General features: G+C 27.1%; 1 protein-coding gene across 2 annotated transcripts in view; it reads right to left on the reverse strand.

Moving 5' to 3' along the window:
* LOC129981897 (cell adhesion molecule Dscam2-like) overlaps positions 1-24,826 on the reverse strand; it is a 395,465-nt gene that overhangs the window by 135,732 nt on the left and 234,907 nt on the right. For both annotated transcript variants that reach the window (XM_056092942.1, XM_056092941.1), the window contains one exon: positions 19,135-19,404. In XM_056092942.1, coding sequence (XP_055948917.1) covers positions 19,135-19,404 — 270 coding nt within the window. The remainder of the gene's footprint in view (positions 1-19,134; positions 19,405-24,826) is intronic.

Raw genomic sequence — 24,826 nt, forward strand, 5'->3', positions numbered from 1 at the left:
CAACCCATTGTTGTGAACAAGTAATTGCACCTGCAAATAAAGAAATCTTTCGCATATTTTAACTGAAATAGTACTTACTGATTTATTATAAGTGCATTTTTAAGCACTGTATTTTCCCACTAAGTATTGAAAGCATATTCAAAGCAAAATATAATCATGCATAATTATCTTCCTTACCATGTATCTTTCACTTTTTTCAAAAAATAACTCACGCTATGGAATACAAAAGGAAAGTTTAAAAAAAGAAATTCAATCTGAGGTATTTATGGTAAATTTATAATATTTATGATGTTAATTATCTTAAATTGTATTTCAAGAATGCAAATGGATATATTTAATAGATTAACGGGCTTGAATGAAAAAAGACATTGAATAAATATGTCTACCAATAGTTCTTGATACATAAAATATTTTATGTATATTTGAGACAATCCCATATATAATGAGGTAGCTAGATACAGCATAATGAATTATTAAGGTATAAGATAATTATCTTAAATTATATTTCAAGAATATAAATAGATACTTTATTTAACATATCGAAGGATTATTGGTTTCTATCAATGACCTATGGTTCTTGATTGCATAAGGTATTTAATATCTACTTGAGATAATCTCATATATCATAAGGTAGAAAAAGATAATTTTGTAATTCTATTTTCAAACAAAATAGCTCATGCTATGGAATAAAAAAGGAAATTATATGAAAGGAAATTCAATCTGATATATTGATGATAAATTTATAATATTTATGGATATTTATAGTATTAATTATCTTAAATAGTATTTCAAGAATGTAAACATATATTTTAGTTAATAGATTAATGGACTTGAACTAAAATTTACTTTTAAAAAACTTATCTTCCAATAGTTCCTGAATACATAATAGTTCTTTAATACTTAATGTGCACTTGAGATAAACCCATATATCATAAGGTAGCAAGATATAGCAGAAAGTATAATTAACGTAATCATTAAGGTGTACGAAAATTATCTTAAATTTATTTCAAGATTGTAAATAGATGTTTTATTTAATAGATCGATGGACTATTGATTCTATCGATTAACCCATTGTTCTTGAAAGCATATGATATTTAATATCTACTTGAGATAATCTCAAGTATCATAAGGTGGCAAAAAATATTTCTGTATTGTTAAATTTCTTTTTTCAAAAAAAAAAAATAATAATAACGCATGCTATGGAATACAATAGGAAATTCAATCTGATATATTTATGGTAAATTTATAATATTTATGATGTTAATTATCTTAAATTGTATATGAAGAATGTCAATAGATATTTTATTTAATAGATATTTTGTAAGTAGTTCTTGAATACTTAAAATATTTAATGCAAACTTGAGATAATCTCATACATCATAAAGTAGGTAGATATATTATAAGGTATTTTTAAGGTAAAGGGTAATTATCTTTATTTGAAGAATGTAAATAGATATTTTATTTAATAAATCTATGGACTTGGACTAAAAAAAGAATTTTAATGAATGTGTCGTCCTATGATTATTGAATGCATTGGATATTTAATATCTACTAGAGATAATCCCAGATATCATAAGGCAGCAAAAGACAATCCTGCATAATTAAATTTCTTTTTTCCAAAAATAACGAATACTATGGAATACAAAAGGATATTTTAAGAAAGCAATCTGAAATATGTAAGCTAAATTTATAAAATTTAGAGATATTCATGATGTTAATTATCTTAAATTGCATTTTAAGAGCGTGAATAAATATTTAATTTAATAGATTAATTGAACTGAAAAAGGATTTTTAATGAATGTGTTGCCCTGTAGTTCTTGAAGACAAGATATTTAATATCTAATTGAACTTATTGCATAAGATAGCTTGATAGCATTCCATGAAACTCTAAGCATTCTATATTCAGAGCTCTGACTAAATATAATTTACTCTAGTTGTGACAACTATAAAATAAATTATTACTTCTTGAGAGAATATGGAAGAACTTGATATCTTTGTTACTGTATATATATATATATATTGTACCAATAAAGTGTTTCTTCTGCACATTGCTGCCCATTGAGATTTCTCTTTCCTGGTAGTACAATCTAGCCTATCCCGTAATCATTTTGTTTATAGATATTTTCATTGTTTTACCACATCGACATAATTATGTTTGCTATATTTATTGCTACAAAGACAGTAAGATATAATAATTCCGCAAATGAATCAATTTATTCAACTAATGACATGAAAATAAAAGGAAAACTCTTTCGGTTTTTGTGTTAATTAATTTTCCCACAATCAAAATTGTTTTATTAGAAGTTCCAAGAAGATTACTTTTTGTATTCTTGACACAAAAACATTTCTTGATTGTGATATCCAGTAAAGAAACTAATTCGATCACAATTTTATTTTATAAATTTCTGAACGTTGTAATACGAAGACATATAATTGCAATCTCTCATGACAAATGCTTTACTATTATAGGAAACCACTGACGTTGAAGCTTCATTACGAATGGGCGTTAATTCCAGTACTACAATATTTTATTTGAATTATTTTTGTTTCTTTGCTAAGCAATGGCATGTCAAAATAGAAAATTCATAGTATCAATGTATAGTATCATTTGAAATGAGTATTTGTATAAACTATTTGAGTATATTTTGTGAGTCAATAGTGGAAAATTTTTTATTAGTTTATATCTACATTTTATATACAATCGAAAAGGATATAGTTTAAAAATAAATGATGGATTTAAGAAAGTAATTACTAATTTGGACACTTAATTATAAAGAAAAAAATATTACGTATATCTATCCAAGTATATATCCTTATATATTTCATAATGCAAGGATATCTGTTAGGAAATCATATGTAAATTCTGAAGTATGAAAATTATATAAATATATGCACTTCAAAATTAGAAGAGGAAAATTTAAACACGTACTTGAAACTTCGTGCATATATCTTGCAAAATTTGTTATATTAGGCCAAAGGCAGACCGCAAGAGAATGAGGATCAGCAATTAATTCTTTATTGTTCCATTGCATAAATATTTGAGACACGATCATGTATAATGTGTATTAATTTTCCTTCCACCGTTGTGTTTCAAAGAATCAAGACAACAGCTTAACAGTTGCTTACTTCGTTTCTACACATGTATTCATTAAGAAAATTAATATGCAAGATTTGTATTGAAAGTAATTTAAAATCATTAAGTTTGACTTGGCTGGCACATAAATTAATGACAACAACCCTTTTACATTGTAATCAAACATCACTCGAAAAGGAAATTATCATAGAAGCCACGAATCATTAGCTACTTCGAATACATAGGTAGCATTATCAACTAATAAAAGATAAAATTTGGATATCCTTCTTCCAATTGCAGGCATAGGCTTGAAAGATGAAAGGCAATTAACATGCGATTATATATGGTTTTTGTAGAACGAATGGCTTCCAGAAAGAGATAATCTTCGTATATTGTCAGTGTGTGAAGGCAAATAGCATCATCAAGAGGCATAATATATATAAGTTGATATCTTTCAATGTTGAACAACTACGTACGTTTCGGAATTTCACAACTGTCGTGACATATTGCTTCAATCATACAAATAACATTCTTACACCAGCCGCGAGACACATTTGAAAATTCTGGGTTTTCTATTATTGCTTAATACAGAGCACGCCAACATTAGGCTCTCTCAGATGCTTCCTTATTTGACAATGAAGGAAAGCCGTGCGTTGGATATGACAACGAATGTGCTAGTAAATTGCAGGTTTTTACTATTTGTAGATATACACAAGGTATGATTAAATGTTAAAGATTGCATAAAGAAGGACATATCTAATAATAATGTAATTTCGCAATAATTAGATTCAAATGTCACCTAAAGTGGAAACATTTTATTACAAAATGAAATGAATTTTTCCTACTTAAAGATATTCGGAAAAGTTTTTGAGTAAATAAAATATTACTATTTAAATAATTTTCGACACTAAATACATGTTTATTCTTTTTTTAAATAAAAAGAAACGTGTTCAGTTTACTTCGTTACATAATTTGAATTTAAAAAGCCTATAATGGAAAAATATACTTTAATTACTGAGTGCTATAAAGAAAAATGCACGGAGAACGTGATGAATTAATTAAATTAAATTTAATTTGTCAATAAACTCTAAGAACGAAGTTTATAAAACTTTAATATAATATAAACGTTCTTTCAAAACTTTATTTTTTCAAAAATAATTTTATATTACTTAAATTTTGGTAACAATATTATATATGATATAAATTGTATTCAATACAGTATTTAATATAATACACATGCTTAAAGAAATACAACCATCCGGTTAAAATATGAAAGCAAACAGAACATTTGAAAGTATATATTAAAAGAATGAGAAATCGCTTGAGGTCAAAACTCCTCAAAATAAATTAATGCTGTTCGCTTGGGCAATACATTCAACGAGACAAGAATAATGCTAGGAATATTTTTTCAATATGAAGTTATATAGCAGATTCAATATAAAAATAATGTTATATGCATTCTTTCATGTTATTGAATAAACGCTAAATACTACTAAAAGCTAAATACAAAAATACTAAATACTAATACTTAATTCCACTTGAAAGACATTGTCTTTTCATGTAATACACTAGCAGCATACAGATATTGTGTAAAATTGCATGATATGATAAATTGCTATGAAACAATAATAATTGTTGAATATAGAATAATATAACATCCCGAAATATATTTCAATATTGTCCGACAGATTGTGCTATCTGGGTGTACATCATGCGATTTAATATTTCGAAATTTCACAAAACAAAAACTAATTTCGACGTTAAAACAGTCATGATGTAAATTATATATTTTTTATTGGATATAATGTTGATAATAAAGCTTATTATTTAAAAAATATACTCGAAATATCCATGATAATCAGAGTAGGAAAGGGAAAACATGAGGATATTGAAGCATGCTCACAAGAATGATTCTTGAATATTGAAAGTAACAAATGTTAGGAAGACTGAAACAAGGGCTCTCTATTAGAATGTGTCGAATAAATATTGGGCAATGGTAGAGAAGACGCTGAAAAGTGATTTTCATGAACAACAACTGCTTACATATGAGTTGACTGTGAAGGATTGTTAACCGGATGAAAACTGAGTCGAGCTTTCTGTTAACTATTTCAACAGTCAGTGAGACGTTTGGTGAAGTGATATTCGTTTGCATCTTGAAAGACCCATTGAAATTTCTATTTTGAATGGAGAGTGGTTTCGACATGACTGTAATATCCTTAAGGGGACCGTGTATTGTGTTATTGTAACATTGTATTGTTGTGACATACACAATGTGTTAAAGCAAATTTTAAGACTGTTATAAAATCAAATAGAAAACTAAAAATTGTTATTGATTTTCATTCGTTTACTAAAAATATTCCTTTCGACTTCAATGCATTCAATATTATGATCTAATAAAGGTTTTAATATTCCTTTATTTTGCACTTAGGAATACGCGTCAAGGCTTTTCTGCCATCAAAATATCACAAAATATATCTTTTTTTTAGTTTGATTTTAAATTTTAGGAATAAAAAGAAGTTGCAGAGTGTTAAATCAGCCAAATATGATGGATGATTCAAAGCATTCACCCAAAAATATAAGAAGAATAATTGAGTTTTATGTAAAATCATCATTATGCAGCAAAGACCTTTGCTTTTCCTCTATATATTAAAGTTGCCAATAGAAATACTTATCACAAAACAATTTAAACCTTTAACTAATTTTCACTAGAAATTATTAGTCCAGTTCCAAAAAAATTCAATAATATCTTACTGTTTCAGAATATGTTGATATGTTTTCTACTTAATTTTTATGTTTTCATTTCGTTCTTTGTCATATGTTTTAGAGCGATACTGAAAACGTTATATATTTCATCAAGTGTAAGATAGCGTTTGTGAAGTCTTGTATATACTTTTAATGGTTAAAATTAAATCTCTACAATAAACACTTCTCAAATAATTTTATTCATTTATTAAAAAATTCCTTTATTAATCCTTTAGTTGCTTCCTTTATTAACATGTTTGAAATATAACTAGCATAATTTTCATTACCAAAACTGTCATACAGACAGGTTCAAATCATTTCTTTGTTGACGTTAAAATTATTTCTCAGTATTTTCAGTGAATCCATAAGACGAAATCATGGATTTTCCAATAATCTTAGTTGCCTTATAGTACTTATCGTCATTTAAAGAATTTGGTCTTTCCAATGGATGTGTTGTTGTTGTTTCTTATGGCACTTGCCATGGACAAGCCCGCTGTTACGAAGACAGCGAATTAAGCCGGCGGTGGAGCGTCTCTTGTTTTTTTAGTAGCGCCAACTAGGATCAAGAGTACGACTTAGCTACTCACGTATCACATTCGCTTGCACAACCCCTTTTTACAGGGGGGCGCATTCACACATCTCACAGATAGAACAGATGAAGAAAAAACCATGCGCGAACCGCGACTCGAACCCAGAACTCCCAGACCACGGGGAAGACGCGCGACCCCTATGCCAGGACGTTTTCCCAATGGATGTTTAAACCACATGTAAATCTAAAAAAATCAGTGTAATATGTTTTTATCAGTTCATATATTTATTTACCAAATGTTTTTCTGATTCATCGCTTGATGCGCAAAGTTTTGTATTAAATACGATTATATTTCATTATACCATCTCAAATTAATATGAAAGAAATTTGCTACTCGAATGAAAGGCCATGTTAAGTTAATGGCCATGTTAACTTAGAGTTAATGTAACGAATTTTTCACATTGCACCAGCAAAGATTGAAGACAAGCATGCATGCACGATAATAGTGATTGTATGTAAACATATATCTAATAAAGCTCATAAACATATATATATAATACAATTTATCTAGCACAATTTCTTTCTTATAAATATCAAACTTTGCTGTACCTTCCAACAGTACATTGCCGGTTGTACAAAACGAGAGAGCATCCAGTAGAGTAGAACAGAAAATACTTTTTTCTAAAAAGATCATGTAATGCAAGTGTATTAAAAGTGAATGGATGGCTTGGAATATGGAGGGGTGTCAAGGATTCAAAGGCATTTGATGAATCTGAATAAAGAATATAAATATATGGAAGACTATTAAAAATTTGTAACAGAGCATGAAGAATGGCTGCCAGTTTTACAGTGAATCTGGAACATGATTGATGTTCTTGGAATGAGAGGGTGGAATTCATAAATATTTAAGAAACTGACGCTAAAAAACAGCATTTTGGACCATCTATGAAAATTCGAATTACATTTTAATGTATCTCCTAGTGATGTGAGAAACGTTGGAGTCAAACTACAAAGGTGATGTTAGAGTAAATTTTAATTAAATAATGATAAACAATTAAATTAAGATGTATCATTCATTAAATATTTTTCTCTAACATGAAGGTAATTGATTATTTCTTTGTTTTCGGGCTTAAACATAGATTACTTTCATATATTTTCGAAAAATGCAAGAATAATAGAAGATAGAAAATTTACAAAATATCAAATTGTTAGAAAGAAGATATCTAACAAAGCATGCGATATATTTTTAGCTAGTAAGTAACTACATGCTTTTAATAGTTGAAAGTACAATTATTAAATTATGTTCCCAATTATCATTTGAAATTTATTATATGCGGTTTTTCTGTGTAATGATGTAATCTCTTGAATTGGACCAGGTTTTCTTCTCTGTTTGTTATCGCAATTCTTTTAATCATAATTTTAATTCAATTTTAGATGGTTAGTTCAGTTTTATGATAGTTTAAAATAATGAAATTGCATAAATTACTTAAACTTTTGTTTCGAAAAATTATGATATTTCTTATAACCATTTAAAAATGTTTATGCAATTTCTATTGTAGAACATTTTTTTCTGCCAGAAATTGCTTTTTGAAAAAGTGCAAGACAATTTGTTCCCTATCGTTTATATGATTGGAAGCACCCAAAATCAATTAACATAATGGATGATAAGATTTCGATGCATTGGTTTTTTTTCTCTTATCGATACAGGGATACATAAAGGAAGTGGGCCTGGATACCCATTATCATGATGGGACGTATCTCCTAAGGGAAGGGTTTCACGGTGGCCGGTGATTTTCCTTGTGATTCAATCATAGTTCTCGACATTCAATCGCGGCTTTCTGATTGCTCAATTTATCCGAATGTTTAAGAGTAGTCGTTCCGTTTACTTTACGTGTAAAATGCAGGATCATCCATCAGTTCTTCATCTTTATTACTATAACCACAATATTCCTTAAATTTATATACCTATTGTGATTAATTTAAAATAGCATCTAGCTAAAAAAAAGTTATTAAATTCATTCAAAACTTTGGAAAAATTATTAATTAATTAATAGATCAAAATTATACCCCATAAGTTATTTTAATCAGACCTGTTAGTACAAAATACCAACATTTTACAATTACATTTACATTTGCAATTACATTTGAATACGCTTTGAGCTCAACTAATAAAATTTGCACATTGATTTTACACCAAATTATAGATTTATATTAAATTTGCCCAAATCCTTTCATAGAAAGTCAGCTTGTCTGACTGCCCTGAATGAAAGCTTTTACCATAACTGCAAACCGAAGATGGATAAAATATTGATAAAATTTGATACACAAATTAAACATTTAAAGTATAGATAGGTGATTGTATAGATGTTTGTTATTAAAATACAATAGTGTCAAATGTGGAAGGAAATCCAATAATTGATTGACTGTCTGTCGGTATGTGCTTTCAAGATCATGGAAAAGCGATCATTAAATAACGCAATAACTTAAAAATTTGAAATTTGATATATGATTGTATAACAGCAAATGCCTTTCGGTATCAAATATTGGTTTCAAGCAGTTGGAAAAATGCATCTTAAGAACATATCTGATTTTCGAATATATATTAATATCAACATCCCTGGTATTTATCTTTTGGTAAATGTCAGGGATTTTTCGCCTAAAATTCGTTAAAGTTCACACACACTCAATTCAGCAAAAGCATTAAATTCAAGCCAAAAATATCTCGTAAATATTATCCTGCGTTGCTTGTAATGTATTCATGGCCTTATCCAAATTTCCGAATTTTGTGCGGGTACAGGAGGATGACATTTTTTTTAAAAGGGTACGTGAAAAAATTTCAGTGGACCATCCCCATTAGTTCCATTTTATTGTCTGGAATTGGAAATATTGATGAACATTATAAATTTCCATTATTATTTTAATAAGATTTAACATTTCAAGAAATCAAAAAGAATAGTCATTCTATATAGTGAAAAGTATCATATCACTTTAAAATGGATATCGGTATGTCAAGATAAATTTCACTTATCGTTTCAAATTTGTTTATCGTAGGAGAAATATATATTTATCTTAATACAGTTTCAGCAATCACTAAACTATTATAAACAGTTGTTTCGACATCCTGTTTTATTTTCGTGCAGAACTAAACAGACTAAGGGTTAAAATTATATTTATTGCTAAGGATTAGACTTCTTGTTATATAAGCAATCATTTATTCAACTTAATTACAAGTTATCCATTAATTTCTAAGAAAATATTTTTTTTAAAAAAATTAACATGCGTTTATGCTATATGTGAATTATATTATTATATTATTTATAAATTAAATGTAGGATTAATTAATTTATCCAACGGATTAAATCGAAAAATAACATGGCGTTCTGGAAAATTCAAGTCTGTATATAAAGTCTGTTTAATAAGTATTGCTGTAAAATAGTTTTTAGACATCAATTCTCAATCTTCTCCAACTCCAATTTTCGCAAATTCCTTTTATTTCGCATTCCTACTGCTAACAAGTTTGAAATACAATGAGGATTTAAAATATTTTTCCTCATTTATAGGCTTTAACTGTGAAATTACTGAACAGATTGAAGTCCAATTTCTTATGCTGTCTGTGGAAAGCATACACGTTTTATATTAGATTAAATAGCGACAAACTCTGTAAAAAAATCTGTAATTCTGTAAAATTGTCAAATTCTGTAAAAGAAAATGATACAATATCTTGGACATAGATAATATAAATACATTGAAAAACATGAAAATGGACCAAGAGGTCTTGATATTGATAAAAGTAATTTTGTAAGTTAGTTTATTCTGTGGGGCATTCAAGTGCCTTTTCATCACTTGAATATTAATAAAATTTTGTAGAGTCCATTGTTCTTTTATTTAATGTAACCTATTTTCGTTCCGAAAATACAACAACGGAATAATACAACAACGAATTAATGCAACAACGAAATTTCCTCTGTAGATGACTTTCGTTGGTAGAGCTGAAGCGTATTTCTCCATGCCATCAGCACTGTCTATAATAATTTTGATATCCGTACATTGAATAGTTTTAGTTACAGAAAATAGTTACAGTTTGATGCCCGTACATTGAATAGTTTTAGTTACTAACCCTTGGCCATTACGTATAGCAATAAAAGAAAATTTTAATGAGAGCTGTAATTTGCAATACAATAGCAAATGGCAGAAAACACCTCAATATACAATTACATGCAGCATAATCCAATAAGATCATTTTTTTAAATGTTACATGCTTCTAACGTAAGGTTATCTGCTTCATAAGTATTTTTATTGAACAAGTATTCCGGAGTAAGAAAATGCAAAAGCTTAATTTTTTTAAATTATTTAGAAATATATAGTGTGAGTAGAATAAAATTATATATATATATATATATATATATATATATATATATATATATATATATATATATATATATATATATATATATATATATATATATATATATATATATATATGGGTAAATTTTACAATACAATTTAGCATTACTTTGAAACCTAGTCGAAACCATTATGAAGAAATTATTAGTTAGTATAAAGTCGTATGAAATACAATTTATACTAACAAAACAGTATAATAATTAATCATTAATGTAAATAATAATATAATAATAATTAGTAAGCTTATTCTTTAAAATATCTTTAGAAAAGATATATTTTAACAAATTAACTATAGTTAACAAACCGCCATACAATCATTCGAATTTCATTAAAAATTTGTGGTTTCTTATTAACTTATTGCGCCTTTAATTTACTAAATGTATATAATTATATTACATTATACCTTGGAAGCTTAGATAAGCATATATAAATCATGTATATAAGAAATTATATTAAATAATACATTAAAAGCTTCGAAAACTTAAATATTTGAAATATAAAAATCCAAAACTACATAATTCAGGTATTGTTGGAATGTTTTTTTTTCTTTTTTTGAATTCATTTCTAATAATCCTGGGCTATACTGAGCAAGATGAAAGAGTTTTTATATTTACTGAGAATTTCTAATTAATATTACAAAGTTTAATAATACGAGTGCCTTTAATCCTAAGTAATTAAAATATTAATTAGTTATCACTAATGAGGTATTGTCATGATCTATTTTTTTCATCTGATTCATCAAACTTAACATTAAGAAAGGAATTAATGCAGGAACACAAAGATCTTCAACTGTTGGGGAATGATTCTATTCTTTTATACAACGCCATTCTTTTAATCATATTCAAAAAATTGCCCTTCATTATGAAAAAAATTAACATAACATATGCATTTTTTCCTATTCGATTATAAACTTCTAAAAATGATGCAATTTTCTTTCAGAAAGTTAAAAAAGTTTATTATGTAGGAAATTACTCTGCGTCCCTCAAGGCATAATCAAGCTTTAACTAAGCAAAAATACTTCAAAATCTGGCTTAAAGTTTGATTCTTTCAATAAGGTTGAAACAACGAGCCAAAACAAAGCTGATAATCGGGAACGCCTGATAAATTATTTATAGACTATTTTTCTTTCTTTTGGAAGGAAATTTAAAGTCTCTAAGAAAAGAATAAGAGTGATTTTTTTCTTAACTTTAGTCTATGCTTTGTTAACTTTTAAGTCTTACAAAATGTGGATAATTTTCTTGCGGCTGCTGTCGAATTCAAATTAGGTTGAGATAATGCAGCCTGAATGCAGATTTAAGTCTCTAACTAGAGAGGGAAAATACAATTAAACAGCAAGTAAAAAAAAACTGTCAAATTTTTGCAGAAAAAAGAAGATTTTTTTGTATTGCTTTTTTCCTTCCATTAGTTCCTTTTCCTCGGCACTATATGATGAAAAAAGCTGGTTCATTTTATATTGAATTATTTGTTTTCACATCTCAGGAAGAAATAAATAAATGTATGCTAATATATCCAAGATGCTTAATGGACGTAAGCTAAAATGTTTAGAAATTTGCATAAAGTTATATTTTTACCAAAAGAAAAAAAAAATCTGAGACATTACTTATATACAATAAAATGTATTAAAATATGCATACTACTCTTATTTCTACTAATTCCTTTTTCTTAACTATCTTCTACGTTTTTAGCATATTGCTGGCTACATATTAAAATATTAGAATCTTGACAGAAAAAGTTTCTCTAGACAACAAAAGTAAATGAAAAATAAAGCTCTTTTAAAACTGCCATGTAGAAAAAAACAACAAAAAAAAAACTCAATTCTAAATAAAAGGAAAAATACTTTATTATTAATTAAAATCTAAATGAAATCTCATCATAATTTTAACTTTTTCGACATGAATAAAAACATCGGCTGAATGACACTAAAAAATTATTAAATTAATTTTTTCTCAAAAATAGTTGAAAAATACTTACACAAAATATATTTCATGTTGAACAATTTTCGCTAATTAACAAAGTCTTTAAAGGCCATAAATTTAATGTTGCCTGCTTTAATCTGGATTCTTATCTCAGCTCTAGATTTTGCTCTGGATAATGCAAGAATCATTTGAAAATTCTTTTGATTTTGATCCCACTTTCACATTTAATAATCAGACTAATTTTGTTAAACGTCTGACCTTGTGATTCATTGACAGTCATGGCAAAGACCACTCCAAAATAAAATTACAACCTTTTCAATATATATGTTATATCTGCATCATTTTTTGAATCAGTAGTCAAATGTGGTATCATCATAGCGAAAGCTAGTTTCATTAGAAAATACAACTTTTTCAATATAAATGGCATATCTACATTATTTTTTGAATCAATAGTAGTATGCGATATGTGAACATTTGTACCTTTGTTTTGACACGACAACGCCTCAAGATGTTTTGACACAACAGCGCCTCAAAATGTAGCATTCATTCTTCCTGATCACAAACCGAGAACCATTATAAAGCCCATAACTCATGCATACATTCCTTAGCAACATTACGATGAAACCTAGCCTTAAACCCAGCTCTGCAGGTGAGAAGCTGGAAAGTATTCAGAAAATAATGGCAACTTACACATTCATTGATCAGTGTACTTCCGATTCAAAACTCATAGCCTCACAATGAGAAAATATTCGCTCATATCTCTTATATATAAGTATTAATTCAATTTTCCGCGTTTTGCCACGAATAGAAGATGTTATTATTGTTATAGAAGTAGATATATTTTGAAGATAAAGTTTCCATCATTTTCTTGATAATGTGATATCTAGACATAATTATGAAATTATAATTTTAAATTTTATTTATAATTTTATATTCCTATAGCAAAATATTCTACATATCACTTAAGACTTTGATATACAATCAGTTCGTATCAGCTTCATGTGACTTTATTATCCTCACTAAATGTGAGGATAATAAAGCATTCATATATCCTCGCGTTTAATAAAGTTTTATTTTTTTATGAATTTTAAGTAAAATTTTATAATTTATAGAAAAGTAGAATAAGAAATAAATAAAAAATGGATTTATTTTTAATCATCATTCAAGGTTTTAAGTTTTACGATACCAAGATTTATACAGATAAGCATAAAAGTTCTCAGCAGTTTAAAAACATTTATAAAATTATGTAAATTGAAATAGCTTGTAAAAGTTTCAAAAGTATAAAATATTTATTATACAGGAATTAAAAAAATTGTGTTATTATTCAATTTTGTTGTATTATGCTAAATAATTTTAAATTAAAAAAAACACCTAAAACTAATTAGAAATTGTTACTAATTCCATTAAATTGTTTTTTTACTCTTTCAGAATGTAAAAGAAAATTCGAATGATACATTCATATAAAAAAACGAATTAAAGACAAATGGGACATTAGAAACTAAGTAGCAGTTCGAAAAAATTAAGAACAATAAAATATTTTTATGGAATTAGAAATAGCTTTATTTGCAAGGATTTATTTTCCCCTTAATTAAAAATAATCTATTTAACGGCTATTCTGTAGACTGTAAATTATTATTGTTATTATTCTCTCAGTGGATAAATTACAGAAAAATATTTAATCTTCTTTCAATTTTTTAGGATATACAAAAGTACTGTTTTTTTGTAATGTCACGCATTCAATGAAAATAGCTTTAAGAAATTATCGTTTCATTGTATTTAAAGATTTACTTTAAAGGTATTTTAGATTCAGTGTATAATTAGGAAACAAAACAATTTCAAGAATTTTTATTATATAGGAAAAAAATCTAAACTTCAAACAATGGATTATAAAATTATTATTTGAAAATTTTCTCTAATAAAGTTTTCGTTCGTTCTGTTAGGTTTTCATTGTCATTTTTATTTTTTCACATACGATTGTATATAGAATATTTCTGATTTGTGGAAATTATTGAAATTACTGTTATCAATAACTTTTGCAGAAACAAAGGAAATATAAGTGTGTGCAGATAACAGATGTTTTACAAAACATCCTAAAGGAATTCAAAAGTATTGTTATATCAGATAATTGGAGTCTGAAAACAATGATATGACATGTATCCAGGACAATAATGGGTTGTGTTTATGCCAGCGTTTCTCAACCTTGCAGTATTCGTAGCCCAGTTTTCAATCATAATTTTCATCGCCCCTCCCCGCTTACAATAAAATGTATACAACAATAATGTAAATTGAGTATTTAGGATTCTGTTTTTAAATTATTTTTAACTAACTGCCAAAACAAGAGTAAAAGTGAGCCGCCAACGTTGGCGAGAAACCATATCTTGCAATTTGGACAAGCGGGCGGTTAAGCGAATGAAAGCGGAGAAAATTTAAATATTATATTTGAAATGAACGCCAAACAGGGAGATAACATTAAAAAATATGAAAGTAGAAAAATTCGTTTTTGAAAGTTAACCTAGACGGGTGAGCTAAATTTACAAACTAGGAATACATTTTCAAATAATTAAAGAAATAAAATTTACTAAATGACTAAACAAAAGAGAAAAAAATAAGTAATGTTTGTGGAAGGGATCCACACGACCGATGCCGCCTCGAGCATGCGCGGAGCAAATGTTTTGCTTAAAATGATTTGCTTAAAAATGCTGGCCTAAGACAGCACAGTTGGCCTAAGACCTAATAAACTTAAACGCTTCATAGTGAGTGCGTCAACAAACCCAGAGAATTCTTCGAATTAAAATTAAAATCTTATAGAAAGCAAAAATCATTTTTTAAAGAAACTTTGTCTGTGAATAAAAAATCTTCAATTTTATCTTACAAAGTTCATATAAAATAGCCAGATGTAAAACGCCTCACACCATTGGTGTAGATCTTATTTTGCCAGCAGCAATTGAGATTGTAGAAACTATGTTTGGAGATAATTTTTCAAAATAATTGTAGTCCATATCTCTTTCAAATGATACTGTTGCTTGTCAAATTGGCGATATAGCTGAAGATGTACAGTGTCAGCTTTTCTCGAAGTTGCGTGACAAATTGTTTTTCACACAGCTCGACGAAGCAACAGATAGTAATAAAGATGCTCATTTAATTGCCTATGTTTGAATTTGTGATATGTCAGTAGTAGAAGAACTATTTTTCTGCAAGAGAATAGAACTCAAAACATCCGCGCTCGCATCATTTGCTATTTTAAATGATTTTATGAACGAGGCAAACATAGAAGGGAAAAATTGCGTCGGAATATGCACCGATGATACTCGTTAAATGTCCGGAAGATTCCAAGGTATACAAGCACTTGTAAAACAAAAATCGCCTCAGTGCACACATTTTTTGCGATGGTTTATTTCTGATGAAATTGAGTCGACCTATTTGAGAAATTAAATAACTTGAATCTTCAACTCCAAGAAGCAAATACACATATGTTGGATACGAGTTATAAAGTTAATGCTTTTTGTAGAAAATTGGAATTGTGGACCAGAAATTTAAAGCAAAAAACCTAATAATGTTTGCAAATGTGAATGATTGTACTAAACCTTACAAGGCTGAAGAGGAACATGTAAAAGTTGTTTTTGTACTCATTGAAAATCATTTAGCCATGCTGGCAAAGAATTTTTAAAAAAGTATTTTCATGCTGACGACAAACTGATAGCAAGTTACGAGTGGATTAGGGATCCATTTCATAAGACCCGAAGGACTCTCAACTAGGGAGGAAGAAAAATTCATAGACTTCACGACAAGTGGCGAAACTAAAAGACAATTTAGTAATAAATAACTATTTGAATTTTGGGCAGGAGTAAGGATGATTTTTCTGCACTAAAAACAAGTGCATTTCACATTCTATTACCATTCAACATCCTACCTTTGTGAAACTGGATTTTCTGTTGTGGCGTCTTTGAAGACAAAATATAGAAACAGAATTGAGAGTGGCTGTTTCTAATATTAAGCCTTCCTTCGAAAAACTTTGCTTTGCAAGACGGGCCCAAGAAAGTTACTAATAATTATTAAATTTGTTTTTAATTTAGTATGTTTTAATTAAGTAAGTTTTGATTTAGTAAGTTGTTTTACGTTAATAATTTCTTAAATATGCCGAAATGTATTTTGCTTTCTATGTGTATGTGTGCTTTCCTTTCAGTCAGTTAATCAATTCTTTAAAATATTTTTTCTTCGATAATCTCGCGTCCCCCTTCTAACGTGCTCATACCCCCCTAGGAGGGCGCGCCCCACAGGTTGAGAATAGCTGGTTTATGCCATAATGTTATTTCTAATTGTTTTCCTTCAAATGAAATAGCAGAATAATTTAATTCTTTATTAAAAACTGCCCTGTCATCCTTCATGAAAAGAAAACATTCAAGCTTTTAATAATAATATATATTAATTTTGTATTATTATGTTTTTGTATATTTAGATAACTTCTGATACTCATCTGAAAGTTATTTACTATTTACTTCAAAATAGAAATTCAAAGAAAAATACTTTTAAACAAATGCATAATAATTTTTCATTGCTTTTTCTTTGATTTAAATTGAACAACATGTTTGCTGAAAAACAAGCAAAATTTTACCTTTGCAAATGCTAATCACAAACTAAAATGTTTCATGATCTGTATTAAGTTTTTTTATTTATTTATATTGTTTTATAAACATCATTCAATGTCTTTTAAAAAATTGGTTTAGCAACAAAATGCGCTCCTTCAATGTAATTAATTATCTTGACATTTGAAAATACAATACATTCAATGCGATTGCTATATTGTTTTGTTTAAATGATGAATTTGAGGATAGTTTGTTTCCAAAAAAATCTTAAAACCATAAAAATAACTTTTTTTAAAAATAAATTATTTAATTTTATCTTACATTTTATTTAAGCCATTTTATCTAAATACCCTATAAGTTATCTCACTCTATAACCAAATTCGAAAATATAATTTGACTAGAAAAAGAAATTAATCCATATATATATATATATATATATATATATATATATATATATATATATTTGAAAAAAGTAAGGAAGTTGAAAAAAAAATAATCCACTCAATAATTCTTCTAAATTAAAAATATGCAAATTTAAAACCAAATGTTTTATTAAAATAAATAAATAAAAATCAACGTGCAGTGTTTATTAAATAATAAACAAAATAAGAAATTCTATTATTTCAGTATACACGTTATCATTTATTCAGAGTTGAGTGATTCCAATTATATAAGTGTAGAAATAGACAAAAAATCTTCCCTACGAATTAATTCATAAAGAACAAGTCATCCATTGGAAAGGAATGTCAATAATGTCAGGTATTTAATATATTTTGCTGCGAAATTGATTTATCTGTCAACTTTCTTATGAGTGTAAGCGTTTGATTTTTAAAAAGATCGATTATCATCTGAAACAGCTTTAGCCATTAAACATCTGATTAATGGTGGCTTGTAAATAAAATAAGGATGGAATGTTAAATGCATATTTTCTTGGATTCAATTGCTTTCACAAAGTAAACCCAAGGAAAAATGCAATAAATCTTGATTTTAAACAAATATTATTTTTTATTCAAAACAAAAAAAATAATAATTACAGAATTGAAAAAATATTCTTAATGTTTCCTTTATATATGTATAAATTCTTATAATATATTTTTAATACATAATTTTTCTGATTAGAAAGTAAAGATGTTTCTCTAACTTTGTACAAATTTAAAAGTAAAACGTGTTTTTCGTTTTAATGTATTGTAAGGTCATATATACTCCTCTCTAATTAAACAAAAATATGTTGAAAAAATACTGAATTAAGCTATCTTAACGTTAAGTAGATTTCAGCCTGATTAGATATGTTCTGATTCCAAGTAAAACACAGTGAGCTTTAATAGTATTTATGCTAAAATAATTGATCGAATTCAGATAAAAAGTTTCTTATAATATACTGTAATTGTGTAATAGGGCATATATATAAGCAAATGCGGTTGCAAAATAAAGTCATTGAAATTAAATAGAAACAAATTGAAATACAGAAACATTTTTTTTAACATAACATAGAACATAGTACAGTACAGAACTATTAGATTTAAAAACTTTGATTCACATGTTTTTAACGACGTATATTAAATTGCGATTCATTGACATACTTTTAAAGACAGAACCAAACCTTTGCACTAATTGGAATTTATATAATTGATTATCATCATTATATTGACTGCCAATCAATTATAGTTAACAAATGGAAATTTTGAAATTTATATATATATATATATATATATTTGGAAAAAATTCATATTAGAATAATATTGTCAACCTTCTAAAGATAAAAAAAATCCAATGCAAATTATGTTTCTTCTTCTGTATTTAAAATATCAAAAATGCAATGTATGTCGAATGCTAAAATAATTTTTTAAAATTGTTATAAAATTCAAAAATAAGATCCACAATACTTACATGCAATAGCTAACTCTGCAGATCCTTGTGCAGAATCTTCATCATTGCGGGCTATGCACTGATACATTCCTCTATCTTCCCGCTCAACGGTGGTTATATGCAACACAGTCCTACTTATCAGCACGACTCGTCGAGAGAGGGTTAAAGATTGCTGATTCTTCACCCACTCAATTGTAGAAATAGGGTGACCCGTGACTGTACAATTGATTGTTACTGTTGATCCGGTACTGACTTGCTGAGTGACTGGCCATACATTCACTTTGATTGGTGCTGAAAGTAATGAATCAGTATTTAAAATTTTATATTTTCAAACTGCCAACTTTAGCATTAAGAAAAAAAATATTTAGTGTACTATAACGAAATCTTGAGAAGAAAATAACAATAATATATATATTACAGTGAAATAAAATTTTATTTCCTCTTTTGAAAAACAGTATTTTTCAATAAAGTGATAGTTTCTTGTATTTTTTATTAGATTTCTCTGGCCATTATGTATATTACTTTCATCTTGTGTAATAAGATGTAGTTTATCAAAGTTTGTTACCATTCCTAAATTATGATTATTAATAGGATACAAGAAGATTTGGTTGCCCAAAAACGGAGAAAAGATAGAGTTGGTTAATAACATAGAAATTTTAGATACAATCGTAACGTGAGGATTATATATTGTAGAGTAAATAATATAAATTTTAAAATAATGTAGCCAATAGAAAAGAGTATATTTTCTTATGCAATAGACATAAAGAAAATAGCAATATACATAAAGCCCTTATCAAATCTTAAAAGTGATGCTATTCAGGTTATAAATTAACTATATTTTAAAGGAGAGTTAAAAACTATAATTTTAAACTGTTTACAAATAAAATTTTTTTATCTGTTCTTGAAGTTTTGGATTTTTTCCCGATTTAAGCATTTTATTAACATCAATAGAAACATCACTTCTATTTACAAAATAAAGTTATTACGTCCAAAAAAACTTCTAGTTCATGGATATCCATACCTGTAATATCCATTCTTTTTAAAACATGTCTTATTCATCAGATTTATCGCTTCGCTTCCTATATAATATCAAGAGGGATAATCGATTCTAAGGCTGTCTTTTATTTTAAAAAATAAAATAGGATCTGCAGGAACAACACCAAGACAGCAAAAAGAGAAATAACTCGAAAATGCTTTCTGATAACGCTCAAATGACATTTTATTTTAATCTGCCCTAACGACATCAAACTGCTAGAAGGCTTTTGCGAATAAATAAATTAATAATCCTTTGAACGCCGTAAAGTGAAGCATTTACAAAGCGGTAATAGAATTAAGTGGCCGATGAGGCTTTCAATATTGGGGGTGTAATTAGGGGCCGCATTGTAGATTTTGATACAAATTAATTAGTGGTTGCAGTTCCTGCGTGATTAATTAAGGCCTTCGAGATATTTTTTTTCTTTCTATTATTCACGGTGAAAAGCGGCTCTTTTGTTCCAGCTCCTGATTTCGAGTGTGCCTATTGGCTGGACTGGCAGATGAGTAGGTTCTTCAGTCACTCCCATGAAATTTGAAAAAGGATAATCGGAGATCTTCTGTTATTAATGACTTCTTTTGAAGAAATAATTTGCTCACGATAATTTTTGTAAAAGCGTGTTTCGTTAAAAATTGCGTTTCTTTCTCGATTATTCTCTCGAGTGGAGACAAAGAAAGGGGAAAGACAATGGAGACAAGGAAAGAAATAGAAAAAAGAAAAGAAATTACGAGTAGTGAATTATTGAACGATAAGGAAGTAAAATTCTTTTCTTTTCTAATGATTAAAATTCTCTATATCATGTTTAAAAAAGTTAATTTGAAACATCAATAAAATAACAGCTAAATTTTAAAATGAACGTTCTTTTATACTTTAAAAAAAAGCTTTTGTGGATATTTTGGAAATTTTTTATGGCATGAATTGTTCCATTTGTATCGAATTTAATTATGTTAAATTAATATCATACTTTTTATATTAGAGATCGAGCTTTGCAAGCTATTTCAACTAAACATTTTTTTTTAAATATTATATGAATTCAACAATATTGTTTTTGGAATATTGTTAAAAATTTAATATCCTTACAAATCATTTTTCATAAAATATAAAACAAATTCAATTTCACAATTACAAGTAAAATAATAAAAAAAGAACGATAACTTATATAATTAATAAATTTTATATTTTGACATTTTTATATAATGTAAGGAAATTTTAATAAATTTTTTTATTAGCAATTTACTAATTTTCAGACAGTATTTGAAAGCCCAATGATTCATGAATTTTAAAATAAAATAAAAATATTTAATCATTATATTAGGTTATATTTTATTGATTGGTAAAAAAAAAATTAGTAATTTTCATAAGATAACTCTATTTTCTCAATGACTTATAAAATAAATAAATTAATGAAAATTTATAAAATTCATTTAGGAAAAAAAAGCCTCAATATTTATGTTCTGTTTGTGTAGAAGCATTCTAAACAAAACTTAAAATATATTTAATTTACCATAATCAAAGTAACAGAGATAGCTGATTGATGTCAGCAAGAAATGAGTAAATGAATAAATTTTATTTCTGCACCTATTTATATGAAAGCAGTTAATCATGCAATGTGTCGGATCTTGTTATTAATTCGAATATTATATTATACATTATAAAATTTATATAACACCCGTAAATATTTCGATACTTGACGTAAAGTGTCTTGTAAAATACATAAACAGAAGCATGTATTTTACTCGTAAAGCATTTGATGTTAATTTGTTACATACATACGTGTCTAACTATATAGGAACAAAAGGTCAGAAAATTAGTTTCAATTATAGGAGACATCAAAGATCATATAAGTACATGAATAAAATAGACTTTAATGTAAATATTTGGAACAACTGCGCCAAAGAAAAATTAGCAGTATTCTACTTCATAGTGTGTGTTTGAAAAGTCGTTTATTGAATTTTGGAATTCAAAAAAATAAAAAAAAATATGAATTCCAAAGAAAAAAAAAAATTGGGAATGAAACGCAAGTAGCCGTGCATTTGAAATGATAATTTATCAAGATGCCATTCTCTCATATTTCATACATGGTATTTTCTAACATCTTTTATATATCACATACAACTACAAAGTGTTCCTCCAGATGATTGGCAAAGTTTGGTTAGATGATCTGATCTATTCTTTTTTGCATAGTTCATTTATGTTGCCCAAAAAAATCTTCAATAGTTATGTAGCTGCCGTGATCATACAAAATATGTAAGTTATATCCATTTTTTAAAAAAATTATTGATGAAGAATTGAAGTTTGTATTTTACTTCATGGGGAAAGACGCAATTCCATTACATTAAAAAAAATTCTTATTAGTATAAATAATATATATGAGAGCTACTTACTTCTTAAAAATAACTTTTAAAGTCCTCCTAAACTCTGCATTTTATGTGTTATAACATTTTCAATCCTATATTGTTATATAAATCTATATTATTATATAATTTATTTTAAGGAAAAACATGTTTGAAATATCCGGGGATTTCTTCGTGAAAATTATTACAAGAGAAAAATCAACGTTGAAAAAATAATTTTATTACAATTGTCTGCTTTTAGGAAACACACTATTTGATATTTATATTATAAATTTCATTTATTATCAATTATTATTAATATACATTTTAAAATCCGAACAATGTTCGTATTTTTCTGCTTGAAAATCTACAGTCACAAATATTTATTAAAAAAAACTACCAGTACGATTATTTTTTCTAAAAAAGAAGTAAATTCAGGAATAACAATTTTTTAAAAAAATAAGAAAATGGTAACAGTAGCAATTGAGAGAAACGATTAAAATTTAACGAGCTGAGAAGCCTCTGTCTTCTTTATAATATATATATTATTAAAGTGCTAAATTTAATGGAGACAGTTAATAGATTACTGTTATTTAATACTATTTTCTGACATTTGTTTGTATTAATTGGAATCACATTAAAATTATAAAAATTCTACAAAGTGTTATTATTCACATTCTACATCGATAATTTATTAGAAAATCTGTTATACATTTCTTAGATCTGGTGAATATAACAGTAATCAGTAATTTTACATTTTATCCTCAAAATCAGGAAAGGAGTTTCAATATATATTGATAATTTTTATCATAGGGTAATTGGAAACAGGCTTTTTATTTAATAAAAAATGTTATTTTTCTTGTATTTTGAATATTTTAAGAAATGATAAGATGTGATATTAGATCTAGGTACGTTGTTGTATCTTATAATGCTAATATTGCGTATCATTGTATGCTATATTTTTAATGACATATTTTATGAAATTTATAATTTACCATTTTTATGGAGCACTTCTAAATGGAAATTATTTTTCATGTATAAGAATTAACAGTTAATTAACACTTAAGTGTGTGTCAGGGCTCATATGGGCCTTTCCGGTTTGGTATAGATGTAGGTGGACTTTATTAAAAAAAAATACACAGCAATCAATTTGAAAGAAACAAACAAATGACAAAAACGAAAACATATAACATAACAAGAAATGATTAAAAAAAAAAGAAGAATGAAGAATATCTGGAGCACAATAAAACTGGATGAATGAACATGATAATGTACAATGTGAGTGGAAACATAAAGGAATTATAAAAATTAGTTACTTGAGGGGATTAAAAGAATTATTAGGAATAAAATGTGGGGTGTATGAGAATTAATAATGATTTGGTGTTTTTAAACTTCCAGTATGAAACGGAAACATGCCAACAAGAAAGACAGGGGGATGGGGACACGATACCAAAGGAAAAGTATTAAGATGATGAGTTTGTTTGCTTTCAGTAAGAAGCAGAGGATGTGGAGATGGAGAAGAATTTCTATCTCGAATCATAATTATAGCTTACGATGGCTGAAAATCATATAAAACCTCTACTGCCATATCATAAGTTTAAGTAAATTTTCTTCAGTCAAATAATATATCAGGAAAACGTATTTCGAGATGGAACTTCTAAGTTGCCCTTTTACTAAATATAGGTACTTGCACATAATCGATTTATTGTGTTTCTGAATATTAGACACTTCCTTCCAGTGTATCTTATTATTCAATTATTTCTGTTACTGTGAATATTCATTTCCTGATTTTTCTTACAAAACTGGGGATAGAATTATAAACTATCTCAAACTGGAAATATTAAAATGTAGAAAAAGGTCGAAATTTGGAACAGCTAGGAACTATGATAAAATAAATTATAAGAAAATAAAAAATAATTTCTAATTATTACAAATATATACTTTTTCAAATAAGTCTATTATTGCGATCGAAATCAAACACTTATCCCCAAAAGAAAAAAGTAACTTTTAGGTAAATTAGAACTAATCCGGGGTAATTATAAATGTTGCTTTAATTAAGAATGGTAAATTATTGAACGAATTTGTGAGAAAATATATTATTTAATGAGCTTTCTAGAACATAATTATGCACTCCTATAAATCCAGACGCATTTTCCTTCATATTCGATCATTCGATCAAAATGAGAAGGATAGCATAATTATTTTCCAGTTATCCTAATCGATCCTACTGATAATTGCATTAAGTCATTTAAAATTGTTAAATTTTTAATTTTTTTTAGGTATAATGACATTCCAAAATTAATATGTCTTATTTCGATAAGGATATCTATTAAAAGATACTTCTGTT

Source organism: Argiope bruennichi, chromosome 8 (genome assembly GCF_947563725.1).
Source record: "Argiope bruennichi chromosome 8, qqArgBrue1.1, whole genome shotgun sequence".
NCBI lineage: Eukaryota > Metazoa > Arthropoda > Arachnida > Araneae > Araneidae > Argiope > Argiope bruennichi.